General features: G+C 48.6%; 1 protein-coding gene across 1 annotated transcript in view; it reads left to right on the top strand.

The window, feature by feature from the left end:
* ADAMTS16 (ADAM metallopeptidase with thrombospondin type 1 motif 16) overlaps window positions 1–13,876 on the top strand; it is a 158,300-nt gene that overhangs the window by 105,796 nt on the left and 38,628 nt on the right. The window contains exon 18 of the mRNA XM_067033287.1: window positions 357–483. Within this exon, the coding sequence (XP_066889388.1) occupies window positions 357–483 (127 nt within the window). The remainder of the gene's footprint in view (window positions 1–356; window positions 484–13,876) is intronic.

Raw genomic sequence — 13,876 nt, forward strand, 5'->3', positions numbered from 1 at the left:
GAGTGTACTTAATACGTGTTTTGAAAAAATGGCTGGTGTTTCCAACTCTGGAAACAATAGAGAAGAACCAAAAGATTGTTTCGTCAAATATATGTTGGCACCCATAGCAAGACGCGCGTTACAAGATGTTAAAATGTAGGGGGAAGATACAAGCCGTCTTAGAATTGATGCAATTCACTGATAAAAATCATCAAGACAGGCTGGAAAAGTAGAATATGAGTAGTCAGACAAAGGTCATTAATGCAAAGACGTGCCAGTACAGTAAAGATGTGTTTCAAGAGATTCCGTCAGCTCTTCGGCTGCCTTTTACCCCGGGGCACGTCTGAGTCTTCACCGCGCACCCCGCTCTCTCACAGGGCACATGACCACCAGAGCCGGCTGCTACAGAGACCTGAGGTTCCCGGTGAACACGTCGTTCTGCAGCCCTGACACCCGGCCTGCCACAGGGGTCGTGCCTTGCAAAGTGTCCGCCTGTCCCCCCAGGTAAGAACTGCCGCGTTCCTCTGAATGGGTGTCAGGGTCTTGCAGATTTAATGCTGAGGCCTTGGCGCTCCTGAGTCTGGAGGATAGAAGTGCCAGCCGCTGCCACATGATCCGTGATGGCAGAGGCAAAAGGAAGGAGAACTGCCTGAACAGGTGAGCCAAATAAAGTGCCCTGGGGCTGGAAATAGCCCGCGAAGCCTTGTCGGTGGGAGCGAAGGTCTCCTAGTAGATGGCGCTTGTCTGTCTGACTCCGTGCAGGCCGTGGGAGGGATGGTGTGCCGTGCACATAGGAACGCTTTCCCTCGCAGCCTCTGTCCCCGTCGCTGGTGTTTCCTTTTCCTACTGAGCGAAACCTGTTAGAAGAACCTGCCGGAGAGGCCCGACCAGGCTGTGGAGGGAACGTGGGCGCTGCGCATGTGTGGGACGGGCCGCAGAAAGCGGGGCTCGGTCACCCCCTCACCTGTCCCCAGGACCGCCGCCCCTCCACGTTTCTGAAGAGCTCAGGTTCCCGGACACGGGGGTTGGGAAGGAGCCCTAGGAGGCATCCGTGGTCCTGCCCTGCCCTCCTCCGCCGTCACTCCCCGGGCGTGTCCGTAGTCTGTCTGCTTCCCGCCTGCTTCATATTCACAGAGGGGGCTGTGCAAATCATCTGAGTAACGTATTTACGGGATGAAAGGCCCAGTAGACCCTTCAGACAGCGGAGGTACCCGCCGCAACACACGTGATCTCATACGTCTTGATTTTAAAGATCCACAGGAGCTGGCTCTGCTGAGCTGGGCCTCAAAAGCACAAAGCTGGATGCCTCTCCCAGAGATAGTAAAACCCAAGCGGGAGGGAGGCACTGTCTCCCTTCTCTCTGAGTTCATGGGTCCCTGGTCCCCTATTTAGGGTAGAGATGGAGGACACATGCCAGCATCTGAGAGGCTGGGACCTTGCCCCCCGCCTCTGTGAGGGGCGGGGGGCCTCCTTGGGAAGATCTGTCCTCCCTCAGAGGGCCAGGGGCCCGACTCAGCCAGACTCCTCGGCTGCCACGCCCCACAGCCTGGTAATGAGAGAGAGAGATGGGTCAGTATTTGCAAAAGGAATTGAGGGCCTGAGGCCCATCACCCACCGAGGCGTTGGAGGCCCACCTGGGGGTTCTTCTGGGACCGAAGGAGCTCCTGGAACTGACGCTCGCCCTGGTCCTCGCTTCACCTGTCAGCGATCCTGCAGGCAGCCGGGCGCCCCCGTGGTCTGTGCAGGGCTGGACGGCAGACAGAAGCCCAGCCGCCATGGGCTCCTTCTGTGCCTGAAGCAACACACCAAGTGCGCACCGTCCAGGATGGTTTACGAAATGAAGCCCCTGGTCAGCCAAGAGAAGATCTATCACAGCACCATTTCTGCAAAATGAACCTCCTGTCCAAAGGAAACAAGGGGCCAGACAGCCAGGGCTCCCCGGGTCCGCTGAGGTGTTGCACCACCTTGACCCCTTCTCCCCGGACAGCTGGTTCTGCACCTGTGTTCCAGGTGACACAGTGTGGACCTCACTGTGACCTCTGATCATACATCTCCAAGGAGCCTTGGGGAGGAGGAGGTTAGGAGCGCTGCTGCAGGCACTGGGCTCTCTTTCTACATTTTGCACTGAGTTCTGGCTAAGGCAGAGGAATCCAGGGTGCCTCAAGGCAACTAGTTAACGGTGTTGAAAAGCCGAAAAGCCTCACTAATTTAGACTAAGAGGGGTGTGTGTGTGTGTGTGTGTGTGTGTGTGTGTGTGTGTGTGTGTGTGTGTGACTTTTATGTGCAGGGGAAGCTAAAGTTACTGGTGACTTGGGACTAAATCCATGGGAATGCGAAAGCTCAGGCTGATTGGGAATATTTAGTCCTCGCATGGAATCTCTCCCTGGAATCGTGTGAGTGGCTCATCCCCTTGCAGTGCAAGCCGCCCCGGTGGCCTTGGCGAAGCTCATTACCCTGGACTCAAGAGAGCACTTATCCTAGCCCCGGGCTAAGTCACCCACCCCTCGGCTTCCAACTTCGTGATTTTAAGCATCCCATAACTCAGACGCGAAGTGGTGGTTGGGACACCCTGACTAGGCCCTTCTGCATCTCCAAACCGTGCTGGACTCAGCCCAGGATGCAGGAGTGGCTGGTGGCCCCGGGGTGGGGAGGGGAGGCAGAGGCAGCCGCGGTAGGCAGCAAGTGCTGCTTCCCCGAGGACGGCCTCTGCCCCGTGGCGCGGGGAGAAAGCTGGGGCTTCCCCTCCCCTCCCTCTCCTGGGCTTCCTCCTCGTGCTGAGCCCTTAGGGAAGGCGTTTAAGCGATGCCCGGCTGCTGTCTGTTCAGTGTTACTGCAGATGGCAGGCTGCTCCTCCCCGCGTCTGGTCCCGTGTAAGTGCACCAGAAATAGCACTTTCCAGAAAGCTCACTTATTGGATTGGATTATTGGTCATTGGGTTTCAGCGATAGAACTCTAGCATACCTTACGTGGTCGGGCAAAACTGTCCTTACTCTCAACCATTATCAGTGACTATCATCATCATCTCTTGTGTCTGTTTAGATAAATCTTTGTTCCTGGTACAGAATTTTCACGCTCATTGATTCCAGAAAATCTCTCCAGGGTCAGATGTTGGTTTTGTCCACTGACGTATCCTGAGGGACGAGAGCTGTGTCTGTCCCTCTATAGCTGCTCGTAGAATTCAGGGATGCATTAGGGCCCTAGGGGCCAGGGCAAGAACTCCAGGCCTGCGGCGTGGTCTCGGGAGAGTGGCTTCACCTCGCGGTGCCTCGGTTTCCTCGGCTGTGAGTTGACAAAGAGAAGACACGCAGACGTGTGCCCTAGGTACGAAGCTCTGTGACCCCACTCTCCCTTGGAGGGGGGCCTTGTAGGTGAGCCCAGCCGGTCCTGTTTGGATGCTGCCATTGAGAAATAAGACGCTGCTTCGTCAACTGTCCCGTAATCCGTAATAAGCCTTATTTGTATGTTTCCACGTGTCTCTCACGTAAAGTACCCGCCGGAGGCCAGCCTCCTTCAAGATCTGCCCCGAGAGTAAGCGAGCTTGTAGTATTCTTGATGAGCCATAGCTTTAGGGACTGAGGTCTCGTCGGATGCTTTCGGCCACCAGAGCCACGTGTGGTCGTTAACATCCATGTGAGTGACCCCGCTCCCTGACTCTCCAGTCCTGTCCCAGCCTCTCACTCCTGCCCAGCAAGGAGTGCTGGCGTTGCTGCTCCACGCGCATTTCCTCTTTTTTGTCTTTGTTAGCGGAACCCCAGACCCACGCACTGACACACCCACGCTCACGCACGGACGCCCTGGTAGACGTTCCCCATCCCCCTCCCAGATCATCGTCAGCCAATGGGATGCGAGCACAAGAGATGCAGGTGCCTTCAGGGGGCCCCGCAGAAGCTCTGCTTCCTCCCCTCCTGTCCCCTCTTCTGGGCAGTAGCGGAGCTGGCCTTAGGCAGCTCCAGCCCCGGCGAAGCATGTGGAGTCACAAGACACAACCCCTGATGGCTCCCTGGGGCAGAGCTACCCCCCTCCACCCCGTGTCTCCAGCCCAGCCTTCCTGTGAAGGGGAAGCCCTCCCTACCACGTCTGAGCTGTGCTTCCGTGGTCTCTGTTGGGGCAGCTGAGCGCTCTCCTGCCTCCTGCCTGCTGCCCCTGTGAGACCTTGTTTCTAAGCACCCTGCCCTGGCCATGGCCTCTTTGTCTTTGCAGCTCCTGGGCTCCCAGAGACACCCATGCTCGAGGTGGCCTCCTGTCTCACCAGGTGTCCAGGCTTTAACTCCCTTGTCCAACTCCACTTGCTCAGAAAACCCATCCTGGCAACACCTCGCTCATCACTCACTCTGCTGCCTGGGGAGCTCGGGAGCTTAATGGTGCCAGAAGCCCACAAGCCCACGTTCTCACTCGGAATGTACGGCCACCGGCTTCCCTGGCCACCCAGGGTGGCAGGCCGTCCTGTCACCCTTCCCTGGGCATCTGGTCCCTCGCAGGACGGTGATATCACATCACCTCCTGTCTCCTCCAGCTGTCGTCTTCTCCAGCCCACACTCTTGGCCCAGGACCTCAGACCTCAGAGACGGGCTCAGGCAATGGCCACCCCCTCCTCCCACCAATGCCACCTGAGACACCCCAGCACTCTGCCTTCCTTCCCTCACGCTGGACCAGGGTCCCCCTTCTCCCCCAGAGCCTTCATACTTCTGTCTCTGATGCCCCTTCTCCTTCATGCTGATGGATTCCTTCCAAGAAAGATTTTCAAATGGGTGTTGGGTTTCCTTAAGCAAGATTATAAATGTATATATATATATATTTGTCTGTTACTGGTTTTTCCGGTAGGTCCCCTGTTCAGCCCAGTGTTTCTCTCCCTTGGCCTCCTCCTCCCCCTACGGTCTGTCTTCCTGGTTGTCAGGAACCCAGAGCCAACAAGGTCTCTGGATTCTTCTACATCTTATATTCTGTACTTAACTCATTGGTGTAGAATTTTGCAAGGGAACTCTGTCAACAGCTTTGTGCGCTGAAAGAAAAGGCACAGCTCGGTAGCAACAGGACGAGTCTAGGGGAGACAGCACGTGGTGTATGGGAGCAGCCTGTAGAGGGCACAGTGAGGGCGCCCAAATCACCCCAGAACACCCAGAGGCCCCATCTTATTGAACTCTTTGATTTACACATCTCATATTTTTTGATATGTATATTTCCTCTGAAAGAGAAAGCTTTGGGAGACAATACAAAGCCTGGCAGTGAAACTAATGCCATGCGTCCTTGCTGGGAGACCCCCCCCCCCGAGGAGGACAAGAGGGGTGCCTGCGGGGTTCCCGCTTCACCCCCAGCCAGTTGCAGGAAGCTGATGAGAAGCCAGCCCGCAGCTGTCTATGGTCCGGGTGGGACAAAGTTTCCCAGTTCCCAGCCCACAGCTCTTCTGCATCCGAGTCCTCTGGTGGAGCAGACTTAGCGCGCTAAGGGGCTAGAGCAGCATGGCCCATGCCTGCCAGCTCGCACCTGCTCGAAGGTGTGGGCTGAGCTGCCACCTTGGGACTCCCACCTGTACGTAATCAGGGCGTCACAAGGCCAGGATTTGTTGAGGGAGTATCCACGTAAAAGCTCTTAGCCCAGTACGTGTGCTAAAACACTCAGTAAGTCTTGGCTGTTTTATTTTTTGCTGCAAAAGGAGAAACAAGTTCACATGAGTTACTTATTTAGTCTGTGAAGCAAAACGATCAGTGACAAACACAGAAGAGTGAACCTGTATTATATGCCTCAGTCCTTGCGGATTGTCATTTTAACAGTTGAACTGGGAAAATCGATCTCGATGTTAAAAGTTGTTTTGTTGTCCTCTGAAACGTGAGATACGTTTCTCTCTCGCCCGGAATACCGATGGTGGTTTTGTCCCTGATTAAGTGGGCCGCAAACCCGAGCTTTCTGTGTCCAAGCAGGAGGGCCCTTGCCCTTCTTACTAGACGGCTCCTGCGAGGCGGCCGTCCACGACCCTCTCGAGCCGCGTGTTCACCTGCTTCTCCGCGGCCTCACAAAGCCACAGCGGCCACAGCGCGTGGCTGCGGTCCTCAGCCTCCCACCTCTTCGGCTGACTCGGGGCAGGGAGGATGCAGCCGGGTGCCATGCGCCGTCTCCCGCTCCACGTGAAGTGAAGGAGGCTCTGTCGCCAAAGGACCGCGGAGCGGAGACTTTCAAACAGCCTAACCCACAGCCCTTCTCCCTTGTAAGTTACAAGAACAGGAAGGCTGCTCCGCTGGTGGGAACCCCTGGCCTCGCCGAGCCCTCCCCATCCACATGTGCGCGCAGCGCGTCGAAGGCGCGCACGGTGTCGCGGATGGGATCCCAGCTCGTAAATCTCCGCGGGGCGGAGACCTGGGCGTCCAGGAGCCTCCTCGCTGGAGGAGGAGGATCTCAAAACGTCTGCGAGGCCCCGGCCAGCGGGAGCATCGCGGCCAAATAATGGAGCGTCAGCACTTCGAGAGCTGCCCGCCTGGGACGGAGCGAGGCCAGGGCCCTGCAAGGAGGCTCTGAGGGCCTCTCACAGACGGCAGCGTGCGGCTCTCCCACGGCTCATTTGAGGAGAATCAGGCATTTTTATCGCTTGCTTTTGAAACGTGAACTATAAATCACACGGCTATTTATTGCCTTTCTATTTCTCAGTTTATCTAAATGGAGTGGCTCTTCCTGTCATTTATCTTATCTCTCTAGTTTTCAAAGCACAAACACTAATTGTACGCCTTCCTGGACCACGGACTGAAGGTGGAACGTGAGGAAATACTTTCCAGATGGTAAACGAACACTCTTCCTCTCGCTTCAGTGTTATTCTAGGAATGCAGAGTAAGCGTGTAGATAAAACATACTGTCATCGGGTGCCCCCCCCGTACACATGTACCCCCCTCTGTATTCCTCACTGCTTGATATTTGGATGGTCCTATTGTTTTTGCCTGCACTTTGCTGACCCTCTACAAACCCATCAGCAAAACTGCTTCTTTTTTTTTTTTTTTAACATCTTTATTGGAGTATAATTGCTTTACAATGGTGCGTTAGTTTCTGCTTTATAACAAAGTGAATCAGTTATATATATACACATGTTCCCATATCTCCTCCCTCTTGCGTCTCCCTCCCTCCCACCCTCCCTATCCCACCCCTCTAGGTGGTCACAAAGCACCGAGCTGATCTCCCTGTGCTATGCGGCTGCTTCCCACTAGCTATTTATTCTACGTTTGGTAGTGTATATATGTCCAAGCCACTCTCTCACTTCGTCCCAGCTTACCCTTCCCCCTCCCTACATCCTCAAGTCCATTCTCTAGTAGGTCTGTGTCTCCATTCCCATCTTACCCCTAAGTTCTTCATGACTTTTTTTTTCCCTTAGATGCCATATACATGTGTTAGCATACGGTATTTGTTTTTCTCTTTCTGACTTACTTCACTCTGTATGACAGACTCTAGGTCCATCCACCTCACGACAAATAGCTCAATTTCGTTTCTTTTTGTGGCGGAGTAATATTCCATTGTATATATGTGACACATCTTCTTTATCCATTCATCTGTCGATGGACACTTAGGTTGCTTCCATCTCCTGTCTATTGTAAATAGAGCTGCAATGAACATTTTGGTACATGACTCTTCTTGAATTATGGTTTTCTCAGGGTATATGCCCAGTAGTGGGATTGCTGGGTCGTATGGTAGTTCTATTTTTAGTTTTTTAAGGAACCTCCATACTATTCTCCATAGTGGCTGTATCAATTTACATTCCCACCATCAGTGCAAGAGGGTTCCCTTTTCCCCACACCCTCTCCAGCATTTATTGTTTCTAGATTTTTTGGTGATGGCCATTCTGACCGGTCTGAGATGACATCTCATTGTAGTTTTGATTTGCATTTCTCTAATGATTAGTGATGTTGAGCATCCTTTCATGTGTTTGTTGGCAATCTGTACTTTTACAACCAAGATACCGAAGCAGGTGACTGCATGCATTTGGTAGAAATGACAGAGAAGATGCACCAGGAGAACTTTATGACTAATGATCTTCTTATGGCCACACTGCCAGTGACAGGAGAGGGGGCAGCGACTTTTTTGTCTCATCTCTTAGATACAAGCCTTGAAAATATTAATGCCCAGTAGTGTACAGGTTAGCAAGGGAATGAAAAGGTCTGTGGTCACTGAAGTGATCCGTATAAGTGAAATGGTTTCACTCCCAGGATGCTACAGAAGTGAGTATTTCAGTTCATTTAATTAGCAGAGTGGCTGGGAATAAACGAGCCACAGGACTGGCTTCCGGGTCGTGTGACCTGCCCATTCACCCAGGGCCAGGTGCTCAGAAGGTCCGCCTCTTGGTTTAATTCTCTGATGCAGCCAACTTGAAACCCCTCATGATTTTGCACCTTGCACTGGATTCCACAAGTTATACAGCAAGCCCTGCCCCTCAGCCCAACTTCTGTGTCAACATTCTTTTCTGGAATATCTGGAAACAGTACTGGAATGTTTCTTCTTTTCGTAAATCAATTATACATTACTCTTGAGTTTGGAACACAGTAACTTCAACTCATGGATTTCTCTGGTGACACCACAGTGGCAGATGTGAAGGATATACTTGGTACAATTATCTTTTCTTATTTTCTTTCCACTTACGGGCTGAGTGCCAATTTTCCTGGACTTCAGAATACTTGCAGATGCGTGAAGTAACGCTGAGGAGAGCTTTACAGAACCTGTGTCCTCTGGGTTCCCCAGCTTCTCTGTCCTGTTCTTCTCATAACGAGCATGCCTGTATCTAGGGCACCTGGTGCTGCAGCTCAAGCCCACAGATGCCACCTCCCTAAGGGGACCTCACTTTTCTTGCGAAGCTTTGTCCTCCCTCCACTGCGCCCCCTTTGAAAAGGCATCTAACCCTCTACGGTTAATCGGGGAAACCAGAAGTGTTATAGCATCTCTGTAATTGACACTCTTTGGAGAAGCATTCGCTTAAGTGTGAAGTTGCCAGTTCAGGTTCTAGGGTCATGACTTGAAACTGTATCATCACCTAGATGTGACTATCTCGATATAAAAGAGGATGTCTTACTCTATCTCCTTCAGGAAAGGTGTCACTTAACCAAAACAGTGAGGTTCAGATACATTCAGGCTGGTATAGATATTTGTTACAATATATTCACAATGAAAATCAAGTTACAAATATGGACCAACTGGTCCTAAACAAGACTGATTTGACTTATTTCCTCAGCTGAAATATTAACATGGACACCGTTGCAGAAGCAGTGGGGATATAAAATTTATAGCTAACTTTTTAGATCTGGCTTCATCATTTCACACCTAAAAATCTGCCTTACGTAGTTCTGTAAAATAGTTTGGGTTTTGTTTTGTTTTTTTGTCTGCTTATTTGTTTTGGTGCATGCATGTGGCAGTATGTGTGTGTCTGTGTATTTTGTTGTTTTAATATATATATATATATTTATTTATCTATGTGAGCAAGGCAGAAAGGCACTTTAGGAATACTTCTATATTTCAAGGGACTTACTTGGAACTCACTTATCAAGGTTAAATAATACCTAAAATTTTCATAATACTTTTATTATTCTGGTCTTCAGACTTCAATATGATCAGAACTAAAATTCATCAAGTCCCCTAATAATATACACTATGGCATATGCTTCAAATACAAAAATGAAAGACAAACCTACAGATAGATAAATAGAATAGATAGATAGATGACAATTAGATAGGTAAATAGGTAGATAGATAAATAGAATAGATTTTACTACACATCTATATGTATGTCTGTATATTCACTGCAAGTATACTAATCAGGGCTTCTAAAAATATCTGAAGCTTCTCTCAGAATCATATCTCTTTTGGGAGAGAACACAGTATGTTGGTTTTTATGTAAGATTAGGCACCATTGTTTTATTCTCTGATCCGTGAATTATTTAGAATGATTATTTTTTGCATTTCTAAAGTTATTGAGGCTTCAGGAAAAATTTTTTGTTATTTCAGATGTTACTACATTGAGATCAAAGAAAGAGTTAAAAACTATATCATTTTTAGCATTTTCAAGACTTCCTTTATGCCTTAGGAATGGGACTTTTTATAAATATTTTCTGTGGGAATGAAGGAATGTGTGTTTTGTGTTGTATTAGGGTTATTTATATGACAGGTCAAGCTCCTTACTTATTTATTCAAATATGTTCTGACTCTTTGTCTATCTTGTGTGTCTATTTCTGAGAGAAATACTTAAAAATCTCTCATTATGATTGTTAATTTTTCAGTTTCTCCTATTAATTTTACTTCATAGTTAACATTAAAATTCCACTCTATGTTGTTAGGTAGGGTTTTCTGCATGTGTGGTTTCTGCATGAATTGTTCTTTATTATTAAATAATGTCCTCCTTATCCCTAATATTGTTTTTCAGTGGATGATCTATTTTTTTCAGAAATTAACATTATGGCACTAGCCTCCATTTACTTATTTTTGACCTGGCTTACATTTCTTCATTATCTTTATTTTTAAACGTCTGTATTATTAGGTTTCTCTGCACCTTGGTTAAATAATTTTCTGTTGGATTTTGACTTTATCAAATCAGGAATATCTTTTACACACAAGCTTATCCCGTTTATATGAGGTATGGTTGCTCTTGTACTAAATTTAGGTCTGGATTTAGGATTTGTGTCCTCCATTTACCAGGCCTTGTCTTTGTGTCTGATTGTTTCATGGCTTTACTCTTTTCTGATGAGTTTGTACAATTCTCTTTATGCTCTTTTATGGCCACTCCTGCAAGAAATTATACCTTCTCCTTCTTTCACACCATTGCTTTTTGATATAAATAAATTAAAAAAAACCGTATAAATCAGTGTAACTTTTAAAATATACAAGATTACCCACACATGATTATTACAGAACTCTCAGAAATAAGTAACTTATAGAAAAAAGCTAAGGGAACTGTGGCAGAGCTTAAACTAGATTAAATCTCCTTACAGAGCAGTTACAGAGAACTAGCAAAATTGCTAGAGTTCTCTGTGTGCTTTCTTTGAGGAGGGTGAGAAAGCACTGGGTCAGGAGGCAGACAGCAGACAGAACACACCTGCGGGAAGGAGGAAGGGAGTCCAAGCGTGTGTCACCTTGGAGGCCAGGCCCACTCACATCTTGCTCCTCAAGTTTAGGCAAAATTCAGGAAGCTCAGGACAGTCAGCACCATGTGACCGCTTCCAGTGGGGGTGGGAACAAAGGCATGGGGCTGGGAGAGAGAGAGATGAGAAAGCAGAGCACATGAGCACAGGAAAGCAAAGGGACAGAACCGCACCTGGAATGGCCATGAAGCCCAGGAGGGTTGGCTGCTGCTTCCCTCTTTTTCACATGACAGCTGGTGCAGCGAGCCTGTGCACCCTTGGAAATGATCAGGGAGGGGACAGAGAGCTCAGATGTGTCAGCAGCTCTGAGGGTGGCCCTAGGTGGGAGCAGGGAGAGGTGGTAGACAGACGCTGAGGAAGTTCGTTTTCCCGGTGAAAGAAGCCAAGTCCTTCTGTTACCAAACGCAGGTCCAGCTGAAAGCCAATACTCGAGAGACAAGTGTTGGTTGGAAAGGAAAATTTGCTTTATTCCGGAGGCCGGCAACCCGGGGAGAAGGTGGACTTATGTCCCAAGGCCAACTCCCCACTGCCAGTCGGAGGGCAAGAGCTTTCAAAGGGGAGTTTCAGGGGTGCACAGGCAAAGAGAGGGTGCTACATGCAGAAACAGCTCAGTCAGCTCTGAAATCAAAATCACTCATGCAGTGGTCTGATCAGTATTATCTTGATTGTTGTAAGTACAGTTAATCTTCAGTTCCAGGGTTGGTTTGTTCCCACTTCCTTGAGGCCAAGTGCTCAGAATTGTGTAAGATGGCACAGCTTTTGTCATGGTTACAATCTGGTCATCATGTAGTTAAATTCTTCCACCTGGTGAAGGTATCAGTAGCTACAAAAGAGCTTTAAGAACATGACTCAGAATATGATCTACAGCCCTTGAGAAGGAACTAAAGGTCCTTGACTTTGTTTAATGGCTAAACTATTCTTATTTTGTCTTGTTTGACTGTTTTTCTTTGCTTCTGCATTTTCTCACTTCTCTGAATAAATTCATTCTTCGGCTAACATCTTTCTACAACCAGAAGGCAGGTGGAGGACCTGGGAAGGCCCTGTAGGGTCCTGCTCCATTTCACTACCTGGGAGTGATGGGGGAAGCAGCTGCTGCCTTGAGGGGAAGGAGAAATCAAGGTGGGCAGTGCCCTGACCAGCCATGTAAGTTCCAGGTGGGCATCTCCCTGAGAGCCCACTTAGGCCTGCAGGTCCTGAGTTGAACCCTAATCACCCAGGTCATGGGTGCAGATTTGGTGGGGAGAGTTGGCTTAACCAGAATTAGGATAAAAAGAAAAAAAATAGGTTATAATTCATCTCATTTCAGTGATTCACCAATAAAAATATGTGTATCCAAGAAACCCCTGGTGGTTAAGAGGGCTCACATTTTGGCCGACATGCATTTTGCCAAAATGCATGATCAGTATTTTTCAGGTACTGGTTAGTACTCAATCAATGAAACAAGGAAAACAGGTAGACTCAATTCTGGAAAGGGGGGTGGCGTCCTGTTCTTCCCCCCAAGTGACCTCAATTTTACCTCCATCTAACAGGGCTTAGTTTTTATCTGGTGTTTAAAGATGTGCGTTTTATTTCCCACCTGGATACCAAATGTGAATAAACTAGCAGTCAGTCTGTGGCTCCGTTCAGGAAGCAGGAACACCCACTGCAGGAGGCCGCCCACATGGGCATCCCACGGGCTTCTGCTGCCCCTTTCTAGAAGCGTCTAGAAGCATGTGACTGGGTCCCGCAGGACGTCCCCAGGCCCATGTCTGTGCTGAAGAGCTTCGGATGGACACTCCCAGGAGTGTGGGACGTAGGAGCACTTTGCATCCTGAGGGGGCCGTGTCTCAGGAAACATGACTTCAGAAACCAGAGAACCGGGCCGTTCATTCAGTGGACTGAAATCATCCCTGATTTGTCATTTCAGGCCAAGTTGGTTTGTTTTTCATGTTGTATTTTCCGGAGGGCAAGGCCAAAGGGCAGGAAAGAGGATGGCTGTTTGAATATTCATTGAATATTGGCCAAGTATTTTTGAACAATCTGTCAGTTCAAAATCAGTTATTGAAATTGAATACTCTTCTCTAGGAACCTCCTTGAAAGAGATGTTGATCTGCAGACATCTCTTCTGTGCCCTGTGTGTGATGAGTATCTATATCCAGGGCCTGTGTGCAGCCTCCCTGCCAGGCAGACATGGGCTCAGGCTGCCGGGGTCTTTTGGATTTTAGCCCTCTCCTGAGCCAGGCATAAGGTGTCAAATATTCTGAGTCTCAGTCCTAGAAAAATCACATATTCACCTGATGATTCAGGTCACAAAATGAAAATCATGTGACTTAAATATAGACAGTAAGGATCAAAAAAGAAGGAAAAAGCACTTCAGACTGCTACCAAATCCATCTACCAGAATGTCACATTACTGTCTTCCTCAACATAGTTGAATAATATACTCTCCATATTCAGTTTACCTATAAATCATCCTATCTTATTTAACAACACCCAGTGACTTTCATTCATGAGAGCGGGATTTTTAAACAGGGTTTAGGTTTAATGAGAAGATTCACAAACTCTACCGTTTGTATATTTGGGGTGGGTCACACATGATAATTCAGGCCCTCAACCTGAATTTATGCTGAGAAATCAGGCATATTCTTTTTATGCTGGAAAACAGGTGACAGGTGTCCGGCTTGGCTCCTGGTACTTGACATGATATGACACTGTAATAAACTAGGTTTTTAGAGGAAGATACTTTAAGAAGACTGTCTCCCTTTGTTTTGTTTTGTTTTGTTTTAATGTATGAGAAGTCCAAGGCCATAGTGTCAGACAAAATT

Source organism: Kogia breviceps, chromosome 4 (assembly GCF_026419965.1).
Source record: "Kogia breviceps isolate mKogBre1 chromosome 4, mKogBre1 haplotype 1, whole genome shotgun sequence".
Lineage (NCBI taxonomy): Eukaryota > Metazoa > Chordata > Mammalia > Artiodactyla > Physeteridae > Kogia > Kogia breviceps.